General features: G+C 29.5%; 2 protein-coding genes across 2 annotated transcripts; one reads left to right on the forward strand and one right to left on the reverse strand.

Moving 5' to 3' along the window:
• Positions 1-634: 634 nt before the first annotated feature.
• Positions 635-4,811, forward strand: LOC116846235 (pre-mRNA-processing factor 19). Its single transcript, XM_032819801.1, has 8 exons — positions 635-795; positions 1,250-1,399; positions 1,598-1,875; positions 2,070-2,264; positions 2,382-2,537; positions 2,614-2,844; positions 2,946-3,286; positions 3,575-4,811. The coding sequence occupies exons 1-8, from the start codon at positions 777-779 to the stop codon at positions 3,717-3,719; spliced, it is 1,515 nt and encodes a 504-aa protein (XP_032675692.1). The 5' UTR covers positions 635-776; the 3' UTR covers positions 3,720-4,811.
• Positions 3,350-13,140, reverse strand: LOC116846236 (sulfotransferase 1C4-like). Its single transcript, XM_032819802.1, has 6 exons — positions 12,769-13,140; positions 11,604-11,703; positions 10,477-10,672; positions 9,998-10,124; positions 5,650-5,744; positions 3,350-5,560 (listed from the first exon to the last, which is right to left on the reverse strand). Exons 1-6 carry the CDS (start codon positions 12,974-12,976, stop codon positions 5,267-5,269), a joined length of 1,020 nt encoding a protein of 339 aa, XP_032675693.1. The 5' UTR covers positions 12,977-13,140; the 3' UTR covers positions 3,350-5,266.
• Between the last annotated feature and the right edge of the window lie 4,858 nt (positions 13,141-17,998).

Raw genomic sequence — 17,998 nt, forward strand, 5'->3', positions numbered from 1 at the left:
AATATCTTGTAAGATAATATACAACCAATAAACTGGTATTGTGTAACACACAAAACGTAACTGGAAAGCATCCTTTATGATTGGCTAGTAGAGACTTATGACGTCATTAATCGCTCTCGGAGTGATTAACCCAGGGCCAGTCGAACACGCTATCAGCCTAATGATTGGCCTATTTAGCGCTTCAAAGCATTTGCAGCATCAAGTGGATTTTCTCTTGATACATAGTGTTTTCCAACAAGAAATGCAGGGATGTTTCATTGGTTAAGCGAATATTGCCTTAATCCCGTATCAGACTACGGATTAAGATTGAAATTGAATTGAAAATTGGCCAATTAGAGCAAAGTTCACCAAACTTGAGCTTAGTGAATTTTGCTTTGATTGGCTAAATTCCAATTCAATCTCAATCCTAATCTATAGTTTGATATGGGCTTTATGACGTCAATAATCGCTTTCGGAGCGATTTACCTCGGGGCCAGTCGAACACGCTATATATGAACGGAATTTTCTTCCAACAAAGATTATCCCGGTGGAATAATCTAGTCACGTATATCATACAAGGCTGCGTTCCAAAATTCTACTTGGTCGGTAGAGTACATTTAATTAACCAATCATGATAAAGAAATCCTAGTTATCTTTGTTCTTATTGGTCAATTAAATGCTACTTTACCCATTGAGTAAAGTTTTGGAACGCACCCACGAAGTAGAAGAAAAGTACGGTGGGAAGAGTCAGTAAACGCGCGTCAGTCGTGCACAATCGCGGTCAGTCGTGCCTGAAAATGGCGTTATCTTGTGCGAGTGAGTATTTCGTTACATGCGCATTATTTGTTTTATTATATGTCCTTTTTCTCTTCTGTTGTTTATCTTGTGTGATGTTTCAATTTATACAACAAAGTCCGCATCGAAATTAGCTTTTCCGAGAAGTTGTAAAATTTTATGCCGGTGGAGCCGACATAACCTCTAACAAATAACGTTACTGCTAAGTTAAAGAATATAATAAAGATATAATAAATAATAAGAAGAGCAATATCTCTTTATATCAAAAACAAATTTATATTGTAGCTATACTTCTTTTACGTTTATTTTTATATTACATGCATATATGTGCTTGTTATATCTTAGATCTTATATCATTTCAATTTGAGCTATTTTAATACTTCAAATGAAGTCATAGATGATATATCAAAATTCTAATGTAATAAAATTAATTTAAAAACCACAATGATAATTCTAAATTATATATTATTTACAGTTTCCAATGAAGTGCCAGAACATCCAGTAATATCTCTTGTTTCTGGATCAATATTTGAAAAACGTCTTATTGAAAAATATGTTGCTGAAAATGGAGTTGATCCTACTAATGGCAAAGAACTCACTATTGAACAGTTAATTGATGTAAAAGGTATATTTAAATGTTACTTATATATATAAAATGTTTATATAATTTAGAAATACACTATACAGAGACTATTTAAGCAAAATACAATTAAAAGAGCAATCTCTAAATTTTGATTATATATATAGCAATTTTTTAAATTTATAATATATATAATTCTTTTACTTATATTTATATATTGTACTAAGAAATTTGTATCTACAGCAACTCCTATTGTCAAACCCAAGCCACCTAGTGCTACATCCATTCCTGCAATATTAAAAATTCTACAAGATGAATGGGATGCTGTTATGTTACACTCATTTACACTACGACAACAACTTCAAACTGCCAGACAGGAACTCTCCCATGCTTTATATCAACATGATGCAGCCTGCCGTGTAATAGCAAGATTGACTAAAGAAGTTACTGCTGCTAGAGAAGCTTTAGCCACTCTAAAACCTCAAGCTGGAATTGTACAGGCTACGGCAATTCCACAGCCTGTATGTATGATATACTGTTATTTATTGAAATATCTCAAGTTGCAAGTTCTAAATATTTAGTTATTGTTAATATTTTATTCAACATTTTAATTCTAGATTAGATCTAGCTTTGTATTTTATATATTATATACTAAGTACACACACAATCGCAAATATTTTTAGTTGTTAATTAGTTAATATATTTATTTTGTTAGGCTGTGGCAGTAGAGGCTGGTGGTACAGCTGCCCAACCAATGGAACAGGCTGGTATCACCGATGACGTTATTCAAAAGCTTCAAGAGCGAGCGACTGTTCTTACTCAGGAACGAAAACGACGTGGACGCTCGGTACCGGAGGACCTAATGCCACAGGACAATATTCGGGCATTCCAAGCACTTGCATCTCATCCTGTAAGTTTGTTTCACTTTCTATAGGCGTGCTTTAACACTTATTCCAAACTAAATATCTCCATTATGAGGTGCTATCACATAAATATATTATCAATGTAAATATTTTTTTAATTTCAGGGACTTCACTCTGCCAGCGTGCCCGGAATCCTTGCGCTTGATATTCACGGTGCTGACACTAGTAAGATTTTAACAGGTGGTGCAGACAAAAATGCTACAGTGTTCAATAAGGATACCGAGCAAGTTGTGGCTATTCTCAAAGGTCATACAAAGAAGGTATGTATGCAGACGTAGTTAAAAACACCATATTATTCCTTCTTTAAGCATAATGTGTTCTTGATTATTTTTACAGGTTACACGTGTTATTTACCATCCAGAAGAGGATATTGTCATGACAGCGTCGCCTGATACTACGATTCGTGTGTGGAATGTCAGTACCAGTCAGACGACATTGTTATTGAAAGCTCACGATGCCCCAGTAACTGGATTATCTTTGCATCCAACCGGTGATTATCTGCTTAGCTCGTCTCTAGATCAGCATTGGGCCTTTTCGGATATACGTACTGGCAGATTACTAACTAAAGTACGTTTTAAAAAGTTATTATATCTTATTTTTTAAAAAAGTCAAATATAAATTCTTCCATTTTGAGTAAATCGTCGAAAAACACGTGATATATTCCAAAGGTGGCGGGACAAGCTGGACAACCATTGACTACTGCTCAGTTCCATCCTGACGGTTTAATCTTCGGTACTGGCACGGCAGATTCTCAGGTGAAAATCTGGGATCTGAAAGAGCAATCGAACGTGGCGAATTTCCCGGGCCACACAGGTCCAATCACGGCCATTAGCTTCTCCGAAAACGGATATTATTTGGCGACAGCAGCGGAAGATTCATGTGTGAAACTTTGGGATTTACGTAAACTGAAGAATTTCAAAACATTACAGCTGGAGGAATCCTACGAGGTGAAAGATATTTGTTTTGATCAAAGTGGAACGTATTTGGCCGTGGCTGGAACAGACGTGAGGTAAGATTTCAAATTTTATCAATTCTTATTATTTATTAATTGATTCTAAGAGAATAATTGTAATTATTTTCTGGTAACTTTATTGTTAATAATTCCATTTCTAAACAAAATATCTTAATATTATAAAACCTTTGTTTCTTTGTCTTAGTGATAAGCTGCTCAAATAATTGCTTTTAATATTGTATTTTAATATTATATTTAATAATATATTAAATTTGTAATAATCTATAAATATTCAACTACACAAAAGTTTGAATTAGTTTGTACTGAGAACATTGTTACTTCCAGAGTATACCTCTGCAAGCAATGGCAGGAATTGAAAGTGCTAAATGATCATACAGCAGCGGCCACTGGCGTTCGTTTTGGTAAACACGCACAGTATATTGCTTCTACTAGTATGGACAGAACACTGAAATTGTACGGACTGTCGTAAATTCATAGGAAAACGTACGGATTTTATTATTTAATATTGAATTAAATTACTATGTGCAAATATATCTAATGAACTTGTCTTATTTAATCTTCATTTAATTTCTTAAATTTGTTCATTGACAGTATTTGTCGAGAACTCAAATATTTTAAAAATATGATTCTGAGATGAATTCTCGGATATTATTATTGGTAAATTCGATTGGAAACACTAGTATGCACCAGTGTACACTAAGGCTGTTTTATAGTCTCTAGTTTGTATACTTAAGATCATCTTAAATTTGCCTCTGAATATTCCGTAACCAGTGCAACGATTTGTATATAGCATTTGAAGATGATATAAGACGATATAATGTTCTGTGTGGTTAATTTTTTAAAGTGACAGAAAATTTGGTACCGATGAAATTAATACAAGTCACGTTGCTTATGTCGCGCGCTGATTGGGTAGAGCAAAAAAGAAAGCAAGGGGTATATGCCTCGTAAAAACGGCATGTTTACTAATAATTGTCACGTCGCAGAGAATTATTTCGAAGCCCGTGTATATAAACAGACGATTTTAAATATAAAATTATAAAATTTTATAAATATAGCTAAGATGTAGATATAGTCTCGCATATTAGACTAAGCAGACTGAGATGATTGGGATACATATGTAGAATGGAACAACCCTTTAAAGGCAAGAAAGCTTTTAAAACTAACATTGCTAACAATAAAAGACCGAAGGGCAAGTTGAGACACGGATGGTGGAAAGGAACGATCTAGACAAACTGGGTATGCGGAAATCTAGGGTCAGAGAGAGGGTTAAGTGCAGGCAGCTTCGTTCTGAGGCCAAGGTTCTCTTTAGGACCTTGTGGTGCTGTAGATAGAAATACAGCTAAAATATAAGAACGAACTATGAATTGACCTTAGTGTGCACTGGCGCGGACTTGTGCTTCCCCCCAATCGAATCCGCCATACAATATACTATTCAGAAGAAGTTCTCAGACAAGTTGATATAGAATTCAATACGTTGCTCTGTCATACGTTTTTGTAAAATCATGCAATTGTTTGAGTACAATTGCATATAAATAAAATAATGACCTGCAGAATTTCCGAATATATAGTGTAATAAAACTGAATAAAGATATAAGAATTTCTTTATAATAAAACAATGAAATTATGTGCACGCATGATTCAATGACGTCACCTGTCAAACGCTTATTATCCTTATCAACATTAGATTAATTCAAAAGTCTTCTCATAAATACTGAACGAGTGTTTATATGAAAGAAGTATTTTTCAATTATAAATGTGCCTTCAGATGATATATGTATTCTATGAGAAAAAACTTTGAATCAATCTAATATATTACTCTTGCCTTCTCTCTTTTATAATATTATAACATAATTATTGTTTTGGCGATTAAAGGGATATTTCATGTGCGCGTTTTTTTTCTTTCGATCAAAGATAAACAATGATTGGTGTCTTCATTCAAAATTGAAATCTTTCATCGAGATCTTTCTGACATTACTTTTCTCGAGATATCAGAGAACTGCTCGATCTTGCCTCGATTCAATTGTCGAAACAGGGAAAATGTAAATCTGTATTCTTCAAATTCGCCTCGATCCACTTATCTGCTCTTGCAGTGATTTCCGGAGTAAAGAAGTCTCTCCATCCACCACTGGAACCTTTCCTGATAAAGTTCCCTGATTTTATAATGCCACAGTCCTTCAACTCGCTGCCATTGACCATCGGATTATTACGAAAGTTCTTGATATTCAGATAGTCCGCCACTTTATTTAACTCTTCATCAGTATATGTTTTCCCCAAAAATTTCGCAACCTTCTTAATTACTTTCAGAAAATCCTGAAAAAAATTGTATCAATGATTATTTTAGAACACATATATTTAAGAATATAAAGAAATGAAGGAAAGATAATATTAATATTGCTTACAAGTTGCATATCTTCATAAAAGATAAATAAAAGATTTGGGTGATCTTTTAAAGCCCAGGCTTCTTTCAAGTGTGTCCAGTATGGGCTCCAAGGAGCTAAAAAACGTGTTGAACAAATGTACAAATTTCGACGATTTTGTTTTTTTTTTTGGATTTATTGGTTGTATTGGTTCCTCGAGAAATTTTTTAATTAGAAGAAAGCGAATAAGAAATGAAACCGAATACACGTATATCAAACTATCGGAAATACGAGTAAGTAAGACATGCATTGCGGGATAATTGAAATTATATACATGCGCGGTCCCTTCACTTGTCAATCACATTCCGTATAATTCGATACTATCATTCAAATTGTGTATTATGAAAGATCAGATTGATATAGCTTGATTGCCGTATTCAGATAACAAGACGATTCTATAGATCTGTCTTTTCACATTCTCGATAATATGTCATTAATGAAAAAAAAAAATAAGTGAAAATATACCTACAATTGAATATTATATGATTGCTACGTCTATATAGTAATCTGAAACCGATTTAGTAGTATCCATAATCAAGAGACAGCAAACAAACATATCATATTTTGACAGGTCTTATGTTTAGATGATATGTTTTGATATAAAATCGACTCATGAATTTTCGATGTTATGATGTGATGATTAATGTTATGTATATAATTATAATAATTGTTATACATGTAACATAGTTATAATTTTATAATTAAATCGGTTTTATGCGCTAATGATGCAAACTATAAATGTTACTAAATTGGTTCAAATTGCTATGTACACATAAATTTATTTGATGGAAAAAATTTGTTAAAAATATAATGAAATCGTCAAAAAGAGAAATGAAAAGTTGCTAAAAATATTTCATGATGAATCATAATTTTCTTTATGAATTGTTATTAAAAGTATGACAAAATAGTGAATTTTAAATGAATATTAATGAAAAGTAGTGAAAATATTTTAAAATATTTAATATTATGAAATCTACAGAATTTCAATGAAAACTGAGTAAATTGTATTGAAACTTTGCTGAAAAATATTGATGAAAAAAATTCGTAAAACATTTCTCAATAATTTTCAAAATTTTGCTGAATTGTGCTGAACCTTGATAAAACAATAATAATTCATAATGAATTATAAATTTATGTATCTCATTTTATGTATCTCATTTATTGATCAATAAAAAACTTCGTGAAAAAGTTTTGAATAAATAACGAAATCGTGCTGAATTTCGCTGATGATACTAATTAACATTTTATTTTTGTATTTTTTTATATATTCCCTAACAGATGTTCAGAGAACATCAAGAGTACATCCTAAGGAAATCTTGAGGACATTTCTTCGTCCTCAGGACGTCCTAAGGAGATCTTGTGCTGTCTTGGGTTAGGATATGAAAACTCTCTCTCACAGAAATGTCGATAAAAATTACTGAAATATATCAAACTTTACTGAAATATATGAAAATCTGATTTCCTCACTATATTTCAACATAAATTCATACGATTATTAATTTGCATCTAATATTGCATTTAGAGCAATATTGAATCTAGAGCAATCGTTAACTAGCATATAATATTTGCATGTAGATTAAAAGAAATATGAAATTTCATATTATTTATAAAGATTGTCTTTTTAATTAGAGATGTATGGGTGTCTTTAAAAAAATAATTACAATTTAAAAAAAGTATCGTAATTATTTTAGTGAAAATATCAATATTTATTGTAATAGAAGTACATTACACACATAAACCCTGGTGAAAATTGAAATTGGAGAGTAGATAAAGTGTAAACGAAGAGTGACGGAAATGTAAGTGAAGCGCTTACAAAACGTAAATTGAAACATCGGAACGTAAAACAAGCATACCCGCTTGTTTTACGTTCTGATGTTTCAATTTACGCTTTGTAAGCGCTTCACTTACACTTTCGTCACTCTTCGTTTACACTTAATCTACTCTCCAATTTCAGTTTTCACCAGGGAATTAAGGACCAGATTTCCCAGCCGTGAATTCGGGATATTTTATAAATATATAAAACGGGAGGCGGAGGGAGGTGGGTAAAAAGATCCGAAAATTATTTGATAATCATTGAAAATGATGATAAATCGATGTCTCGAATAGCATTCGAAAAAATTCGGGATAAAGAGTGAAAAATCGGGACGTCTGATCCCCTGGTAAAAAAAATTTATAGAGAACGATAGAATAAAAATAGTATATCTATCGTATATAATAGAATATAATAGATAGTGATAGAATTTCTATCGTTAGTTTCCTATAGAATACAAAATCGGATATAACCAGATAAAATACGATAGGATTCATATCTGAACTTGCGAGCATGAACGATACAGCTTAAAAAAAACGATTCAAATTGATAGCGTTATCAATTTGAATTTTCTTTAAGTATCGTTCACGCTCGCAAGTTCAGATATGAATCCTACCGTATTTTATCTGGTTATACCCGATTTTGTATTCTATAGGAAACTATCCCAGGCAGCAATGTAATGTGATTTTCACGTCAGTTTTTGGTCATTCGTGACGTCAATTATCCTTTTATAATCACGTAATAATGACGTGAAAATGACCAGAATAAGTCACAGTCATCAATAATAAAACGTGAAAATGATGTCATAAAGAGACGTAAAAATGACGTGTTGGAATACTCTTATTCGGTTCTATTTTCTAACAGAAACTACTTGTAAATGTCACAGCGTTTGCCGATTTTACCTGAAAATTTTAATTACTTCATTCCAATGTTACATCACATTTAAAAATTCTCAACTGGTACTGGGACTCGAAAACTTGAACCATGAGAGGCATCTCTGGATTATGAGTCTATTGCTTAGACACTACACCACTTCTTCGACCGACATAATCTTTTATTTTGTCTATATATGTTTTATTTAACACAGTGTAATATAATTTGTTGATAATATGATTTAATAAAATGATTTAATTTTAATAAAAATTATATTTTTCGTACCTTTACTATTAATTTAACTCCTAGCTCTCTCTAATGAGGTCTACAAAATCCCGCACATTCCTTTTCGTTATCTTTAAATTTTTATAGTAAACATTTTTTAATTGTTAACTGTTATTAAATAGACAAAGTCATAAAAAACTATGAACTTTGAGTAATAATAAAAGAGTATAATTTAAAAAAAAATCCACCTTACCATTTAAAATTTAATTAAATTAATTAAATTTATGTATATATATAAAAATATACAAATTAACACAGATAGCCAACTATCTGTGACAATTCTCTATGATCTATTCATCTCTGTGCTATCTGGGTCAACATTTTCTTATTAATACATCTTTTAATATCATTCTATTAACTGGATAATTGCAACGATGTAATGCTCGTGAGTAAGAAATGGTAGAACAAGTTCTATAAGGCTTATTCCTAGGAGTCAAATGTTTGAGATGCAAGCACATAAAAAATAATATAAATAAATAACAACGTGTATAAATAATAATCTTTTGGTTACATAAACCATAGTTGATATAAATCAACATTAGACAATCATCTAACACATTCTTCGAACATCTGTCACATTCTTTGCTTATCGAACAGCTGACTAAAAATAACCTCTCAAAAACGTATTATAGACGTCTTTAAATAACGTTATTATCACATCAAAATAATCACGTCTTTTAAACGTCAGTTATTGGTTACATGATGTCTAGGACTGGTAATCACTATTTATCGATGTAAAAATGACGTAACGTTGCTGCCTGGGTAACGATAGAAATGCTATCTATTGTATTCTATTGTATACGATAGAATACTATTCACATTTTGTAAATTCACGAACTAAAATCCATATTCAAAACGATGGAAAATGGTTATTTTAATTCTATCGTTCTCTATAAATTTTTTTACGAGGATCGACTTACATAAACATGTAAATATATATAAATATATATATATTTTTTTTAACCTTTAATCTCCCAAACATCCATATGAAACAGTCCTAACATAATAATGAGAAACGTGCTGAATAATATTTTTCTTGATTTTAAATTTTAATGATATTTACTGAATTTTTTTTAAACTTACTGAAATTAACTAAAATTTCGCTGATTTTCAATTAATATTGCTGAAATCATAATGAAGATGGGTTAATTGATAGAGTTTTTAACCAAAATTTCAGCACATTTTATTATGTTTTCAGCAAATTTCATTATACTTTCAGCAAAATTTTTCCATCAGGGTATATATATATATATATATATATATATATATATGTATGTATATGTTATGTATATAGAGTCATAGTAAGTAAATATCATAGAAATAAATACGTTTATCTTAAATTCCATAATTTCTTTTACTTACTGAGGTCATTTTCGAAGTAATCCCAGAAGGTAGCAAAATCGCCGAGATATCCTTGTGTCTTTATTTCCATGTTCAGATGATACCACGAGACTGCAACGTCCTTCGGATTGCGAGCTACGTAGACGATCTTGAAAAACGTCACCAAATCAACACAATTTGAAAGTACCCTAATAGCATAGTTCATTAGGGCAATATTGGCTATAAATTAGCTTTAATTCTATTCATTTTTGTCCTATCTGGAAATTTGGTACAGTTATATTGTACAATATTGGCAATTTATTCACATTTTATTAATAACCGATATTAGCTATATATTGACTATATTGACCCAATGTGTATGCCAATATAACCACTATTGAACCAATATAACGCTAATGAACTGTACTATTAAGATAAAGAGAAAGACAAAAAATAGCAATTGAAAAATTGCGTCATGACAATGACCACAAATTACTTTTGTATTTTCTTTTTCTCATTACCTTGCAACCGACATTCAGAATTCCTGGTAGCAAACTGAATGGAAAATGACTCTTGATGAATCTGGGCGACGGCATTGACGCGACGACCTCGTAGCCGGGCTTAGCTATCTGTCGGCAAAGTTGCTCTTTCTCTGCATTGCCTTTATTCATTTCCAGAAACTCCCGTGTTAGTTCAGGATGATTGAACAAGCTGAATCTGGGATTTACAACAGGCTCAATATTAGTAATAAAATTTAAAAATAGAGAAATTTTAAAATAGAGAAATATTTATACATATGTGATTAGATTTGAATAATACGTTTCAAAATGCTATTTTTGTGATGTTTTTCAGATTTTCAATTTATATAGTTATAATTTATAGTTATAGTTATTATTTATAGTTATAATTTATAATAATAATTTATAATAATTTATAGTTATTATTTATATAGTTATAATTATGTGGAAGAATATCAAAAGAAAATCAACATTCAACGAGTGGCTTTAGTGCATATGTGTTATTGCATATGATTGCAAATTGTAATATTGTATATTTTCTATATCCCAAGTAGAACAGAAGATCATAATGCCATCAAAATGACGAGGCAATGGTCGAATTGTGCTTAAAAATTGAATTTTTTCGTAATTTTTTTATTATTTCGACATCGACATCACTTTGACGTTATCCATGATTTTTTGTTTTGTTTGAATGTAAAGGCCATTCTAGAATTGCGTAAATGTAAAAATTTCGTAGACGTAAGAGATTTTAAATAATTATGATAATCAGGTAGAATATTTTTAAATCAATCAGTGAATAAAAACACTCCGATTAGTTGATTCTTACATTCACGACTAAGCTTACGTAACTGTAGAATGGCCTTAATATTAATTACGTTTTACGTGCATGTATCATTATGTATCGTTTTACAATTATAGAATGGCTTTAATACTAGTTGCACTTCACGTGATACATAACATAAATTGCATGTTACACTGTTTATCACGCATGCAGAAAGATACATGATAAAAAGATAAAATAATTTGTAAAGTTTTATGAAACCTAATCTGTGAAGATATTTAAATATATATGGAGAAATACATAAAAATTTTTTTAATCCAAATATTAATGATAACGTTATCATACTGACTCGAGAAAAGGAAATCTCTCAGAAAGAAATGTCTTCATTGATGTCTCAAAATCCAAGTTATTCGATAATAGCCAGACCAGCTCTTGCGTCCATGTAGTGCCTTTCAAAAAATTACAACATTCATTAACAAGCGTTCCAGAAATTTCAACGTTATTTAAAAGATCAATCTTAAAAAAACAAAACTGAAGATGTTAATAAAAGAAGAAAGAAATAGCGATAAGAAAGACAATTAGTTTTTTTTTATATAAAAAATATTCCATTTTAATTTAAATCATAATATCTCGAAAACAATGCATTTTCAAAACAAGTGTTTGCAACAAAAGTTGTAGAATATCAGGGTAGAAGAAAGGGGAAGATAGTATTTAATATTATAATATTTTTTGATCTTGAAAAACTCTGTCAAAAAAAGCCAATTCTAATTTTTTAAATGGAATTATATAGTTTTTTAAACATAAGTAAATTCTTTTGGACATTCCTGCGTATAAAAGTATTGGAATAAAATCATCGAAAAATGAATATTATTAAGATATTCTAAATTTTGTCTCGTTATTTTTCAGCATAAAATGTTAAATATTTCCTAAAGTATACATTGTTCGATAACCTAATATTTATAGTAAGTAGTATAGCAGAATAGTAGATAAAATCGATTACTGTACAAAATATATACAAAAACTTTAAATAAAATTCCATGCATTTTGCAATTTTATCCCGTTATCAAAAAGGTGGGGTTTGATAGACTCCACGCATTTCACTTTGTTTTCTTTAAATATTTATAATTTCTTTAGAATTTTTTTCTGTTGACTGTTGTCTCAATATTTTACAGAATCATGAGAGATATATTATAAGGTCTGAAAACTTAACTTAATAAAAATGCAATAAGAAAAAAAGGAAAAATAAATTTTAAATAGAATTTTTTGAAAAATTTATGTTTCTCTTGAAATTTTGTATGCGCCTTTTGTGTTTTAATATCTATTTTTATCATGTCAGTATTATATATGTCTTATTATAACTAGAACGCTTTCACTTTGTTAGACGTTAATAACTTTCACAGTTTGATGAAGAGGGCTTGAAGCTGATGTTATAAAATATATGTGAGAAAGAAGAAATTCTGGTGGATCTTTATTATTACATTATAGGCGAATATATATATATATTATGCACTCACCTGATCTCGGATAGGACAATACCCAAGTGTCATCTGGCCTGATCTTAAAATTGTAGAATTCGGCACCCTGTTCGACATATCTATACGGGAAAAACCATTTCTGCGAGCTTACTTGCACCCAACCAGTTCTCTCACCATCAAACATTGTTAACATCTTTCTTGTCATCTTCTCAGGTAGAAATTCGTATTTAGGAGACTGCCGCGCCATGCTCGTTACTTCTTTCTTCCACGCTCACTTTATGCTGACTTTGTTCTTTGATTTTTGATTAATTATTCAACAAGTAATCGTAATGATACGAAGCTCGATTTAATATCATACTAAGAGACACAACACGATATTACCTCGACCGTATCTCTGAACGAAGTGAAGTCGGAGGCACTAACGCCGATACTTATATTTCCCGATCGCTAAACCAATGAATCTTGCGTCTTTCACATAAATCATCGCTTTACTTCATATTCTTCTCTCGATCATAGTCATTACTTATAATATACTTATTATTAATTATAATTAATTATTAATTATAATATAATTATTTCTCTTGTAAACGTAATAACTATTGTTGATGATGATAAAGTTATTTTTTATTAATATATCGACTTAAACACGTATGAAAAAAGGAAAATAAATTGCAAAAATGTAAGCTCTATCTAAGCTAAATTTAAGCTTAATCTAGCTTTGCTTATAGCAATACTTCGAATCGCAATATTATCATAAAAAAAAACAAGAAATTTGCAATTGATATTTTATTAAATAATGGTCATCTCTCCTATATTTCATTTTATCTATCTTTTAGGGTAAATTAAATTTATTGTTTTGAAAAAAGCTCCGTAGTCAAAAGAATAATGGAGATTGTTGAGATGCTTATCACGAATCTATCACAGTGGTTGACGTGTCATTGTAAAAATATAAATATTCGTTATGTTATATTGGAAGTTCATTATTAGAATTTAGCGCAGCATGAAAATCGATCTTTTTTTCTGTCGATGAGTTTACCCTTACCTACTTATAAGTGGATGTATATCCTGGTAAAAAAATTTATAGATAATGATAGAATAAAAATAACTATTTTCTATCGTTTTGAATATGGATTTTGGTTTGTGAATTTACAAAATGTGAATAGTATTCTATCGTATACAATAGAATACAATAGATAGTGATAGAATTTCTATTGTTAGTTTCCTATAGAATATAAAATTGGGTATAATCAGATAAAATACGATAGGATTCATATCTGAAGTTGCGATACAGCTTAAAAAAAACGATTCAAATTAATAGCACTATCAATTTGAATCGTTTTCTTTAAGCTGTATCGTTTACGTTCGCAAGTTCAGATATGAATCCTACTGTATTTTATCTGGTTATACCCGATTTTGTATTCTATAGAAAACTAACAATAGAAATTCTATCATTATCTATTGTATTCTATTGTATACGATTGAATACTATTCACATTTTGTAAATTCACGACCAAACCAAAAACCATATTCAAAACGATAGTAAATGGTTATCTTTATTCTATCGTTCTCTATAAATTTTTTTACCAGAGTATACATTCCCTTATAAGTGCCAGTTATGGTCTAATTTTAATTCTGTGAATATTACTTTACTTCTGGATAATTAAAATACATAAATCGCTGTCGTGATGACAATAAACATTACATCATTGATTTACCAGAACCTATCAGCTCTAGAAATCTATTCATGAGAGATATATTTTTATTTACCACCAGTTTATAATCTGGACATATTATTTGATAGGAGTATATGTGAATGTATAGCAATACTAATGACTGTATTTTTCAAGGTTTATATAAAAGTTTAATTATTGTATATATGGATTATTGTATCTTTGAGTACCTTTTCTTTTTTAGATTTTTCGTTTTTAGTTGTGTAACAGATTACTGAAGAAAGTTACCTTGATCTAATGATCGAAATGTTTGGTATTATCTGTTAATGAATCTGAATGATATGAATATGAAATTTGCGCATCAGTAATTGTAATAAGGCTCTTATTTGTTGTATTTTCCCGCATTGTGTGTATGTGAACTTGTTTTCATAATAGTCCTATTTTATTATTTAAAATTTTTTCATAAGAAACTTTGTTTTTTGACGATAAAAATCACATTGATTTTATACTACAACATCTGTTACATGAATTTATATAATCTTTATAATTTTTAAAAATATATTGTTTTTACACATTGTTTCATTGTATTTTTGACTACAATATAATAAATATAATAAAAATACAAATAGTAGAGAATTCTTAAATCGAAATAAATCGAGTACAGTCGAATATTTAATGAATATTTGAAGATATTTTTTTAAACAAAGTATCATGACATATAATTTTTACTTATTTATGGAGATAGAATGGTCACTTTCTCAATTCTTTATAAATTATAAGATACACATATATATATAGACGTACAATACACATATTTACATTGCACATATAGAAAAAGAGTGATACATATCTTCTTCAATATATGATGTATAGCATATCTACAATTACTGTTACCAATAATATATTTTTACATGTATGGCCAACTGTCAACGATATATCGTCAACGAACTTTTCTTTTGCATTGAGGTCAGTCGGCTGACTTTCTCTTATTCTCTGTAAGTTTTACCTCATTTCTTTTCTCGCGAAAAACAAAGTACTACTTCAATTTTAGGACAACCGTGAAAAAAAATAATTATCAGTCTTAATATTTGTGCTCAGCAGTAAAAAATGCGATTGTACAAGAATTCATTATTTATTTTATATTAATATTGCAAATAATTCATATAGTATAATTTTTATATCTGAAATATAAATATTGTTTATAATATTTAGAAAGAAAACCTAATATATAAATATATATTTTAGAAACAGAAAAATTATTATACATAATTAAATATATATTAATATAATAATGTGCATTATATATTATATTATAATATAACCCACACGGAACACAACCTTCATTAGACTTCTATATAACATCCATAGCTTTCCCAGTGAACACAACGTTACATGCAACGTACATGTTAGTTATAGTTTCCTACTCAACAATGTTACTATTATATAACATAGGTGTTATATAACAGTTATATTGTTGATTAAGAAATTACAACTAATTTATATGTTACATGTAACATTGTGTTCAGTGGGTATCAGATACCCACAGAAGATATCTATCTCCACAGTAGATATCTAATGAACATCTATATTATATCCATGATATCCATATAATATCCATAATATCCATATAATATCTATCATGGATGTCCATTAGAGATCTATCATATATTACAATTTGGAGTTCTTATAAACATATATAGGATTTCTTATAGATATTATGGATATAAAATTTATGGATATATGGATTTATGGATATAAAATAGATGTCAACTGAAAATGTAACGAATTATTTAATGAAGTATAAATACATTATTATATCTTTATTTAGCGTTTTGCGTTCATTGTTAGTAGCTTTGCGACTGTTCGTGAGATTTTTTGCTGAACGACACTTAGCGGTTTATGCTAAAAACTTTTCCAATATGATTACTAATGATTATCAATATGATATTGAAAATATGCTGGAAAAAATGATTGCTTAGTAAACATATTGAAAAAGCGCAAGGCGCTTATCGTTCAGAAGAAAATCTTACAACAATTCTAAAGTTGCTGCCAACGCAGCGGAAAGCGCTTATTAAGCTACTTTCTCTGCTGAACGCAACCAATACGTAAGAATTGTTTGTCAAATAAAACGAGCAATTTCGACACAAATATAAAGAAGGTTCGCGGAAATACTTCCACGATATATGCAATATATATACATATGCGCGCGTGCGCATATGTACATATACACAAAATACGGAAACAAATATGAACCAAAGAAATGTGCTAAAATCGTTCAGATTAAACGGCACAAATTTAATGATATCATTTAATTAAATGATATTATTGAATAGATATTGTTTTGAATTGTTTGATTTGTATGAACGCGTATGTTCTTACTGAGCGAATTCTTGTACACACTATATATCACTTTTTATCTTGAGAAAAATTCCCAGCAAACACAGAATATAAATATCATATGACATAGAAGTAACACGTAATATAACGGATGTTATACTTATTAATGTTAAAGTTACATAATTTTTTTTTTATAACTGCAATCTAACTGTGTTTTAGAACGTAATATAACGGATGTTATACGTTATTAATGTTAAAGTTACATAATTTTCTTTTATAACTGCAATCTAACTGTGTTTTAGAACTGTTATAATTCTCTGTTATTTACAGATTATAATTATATAATACCAACATAACTAAAATATAATATGTTATATAACAAGCGTTTATTTGCATTACATCTATGTTATATAACATTTTTATATCTAAGAATCGGATCATTCACTAGATGGCTTTCGTTTTCTTGTGTCTTTCTCGTACATAAAATATGCATTAATCCATTAAGGCCCAAGAAAAAACCGCTAAGGATAGGCTTTCAAAAACCATCTAAGTTAGGGCGAAACGTCAAAATTTGTTAAAAAGTAAAAAAAAATTTGTGTTGGATTTCAAAATTCAAAATAGCCAATATGTCAACCCGAAAATTTCAAATTTTGACCTATTTGAATGAAAATCCGTATAAGCTTTATGGGGGCATATAAAAACTCTCATTTATGAGACACCTATTGAAACAGAAGCAGAATTGGTAGCCAAATTACTGCTGCAGCATATCAGGTTCAGAATATTCCTGCAGTCTTCGAGCGTGTGAGACAATCAATGTTTCGACGATGTCATCTTTGTGTTGAAGCAAATTAAGCAATTTTTGAACATTTATTATAAATTGAGCTAATCGCGCATTTTTGTTCCGTTCTTTTGTTCATTGTTTGTTAAAGATTAAAATATATATATGTAATTGAAATAAATTTAATTTTTCCACTTATATGTTTGTTTTTTGTTAAAATCATAAAATTTCTATTTTGTAGTATTAAAACAAAGCGTCGTAGAGAAAAATTATTAATAATATATGTTTGTTTTTATGTCTTCTATTTCCCCTCAAAGTTTGTTGGTCTAATTTTTTGTATATATATGTATATATATATATATACAAAATGTATATATATGTATATATATGTATATACATATATATTTACATTATATACATATGTACATATATATATATATATATATATATATATATATATATATATATATATATATATATATAG

This window comes from Odontomachus brunneus, unplaced genomic scaffold (genome assembly GCF_010583005.1).
Source record: "Odontomachus brunneus isolate Ranch 3 - 2012 unplaced genomic scaffold, Obru_v1 Obru_scaffold_062, whole genome shotgun sequence".
Lineage (NCBI taxonomy): Eukaryota > Metazoa > Arthropoda > Insecta > Hymenoptera > Formicidae > Odontomachus > Odontomachus brunneus.

Bases quoted from the DNA above. Each gene is read 5' to 3' on its own strand.
- LOC116846236 (XM_032819802.1), bottom strand. From the start codon at position 12,976: ATGGCGCGGCAGTCTCCTAAATACGAATTTCTACCTGAGAAGATGACA. The intron at 10,673-11,603 runs GTCAGTATGATA...TGTAAATCCCAG, and splicing joins GAGAGATTTCCTTTTCTCGA to ATTCAGCTTGTTCAATCATC. The intron at 10,125-10,476 runs GTAATGAGAAAA...ACGTTTTTCAAG, and splicing joins TTCTGAATGTCGGTTGCAAG to ATCGTCTACGTAGCTCGCAA.
- LOC116846235 (XM_032819801.1), top strand. The intron at 2,265-2,381 runs GTAAGTTTGTTT...TTTTAATTTCAG, and splicing joins AAGCACTTGCATCTCATCCT to GGACTTCACTCTGCCAGCGT. The intron at 2,538-2,613 runs GTATGTATGCAG...TTATTTTTACAG, and splicing joins TCAAAGGTCATACAAAGAAG to GTTACACGTGTTATTTACCA.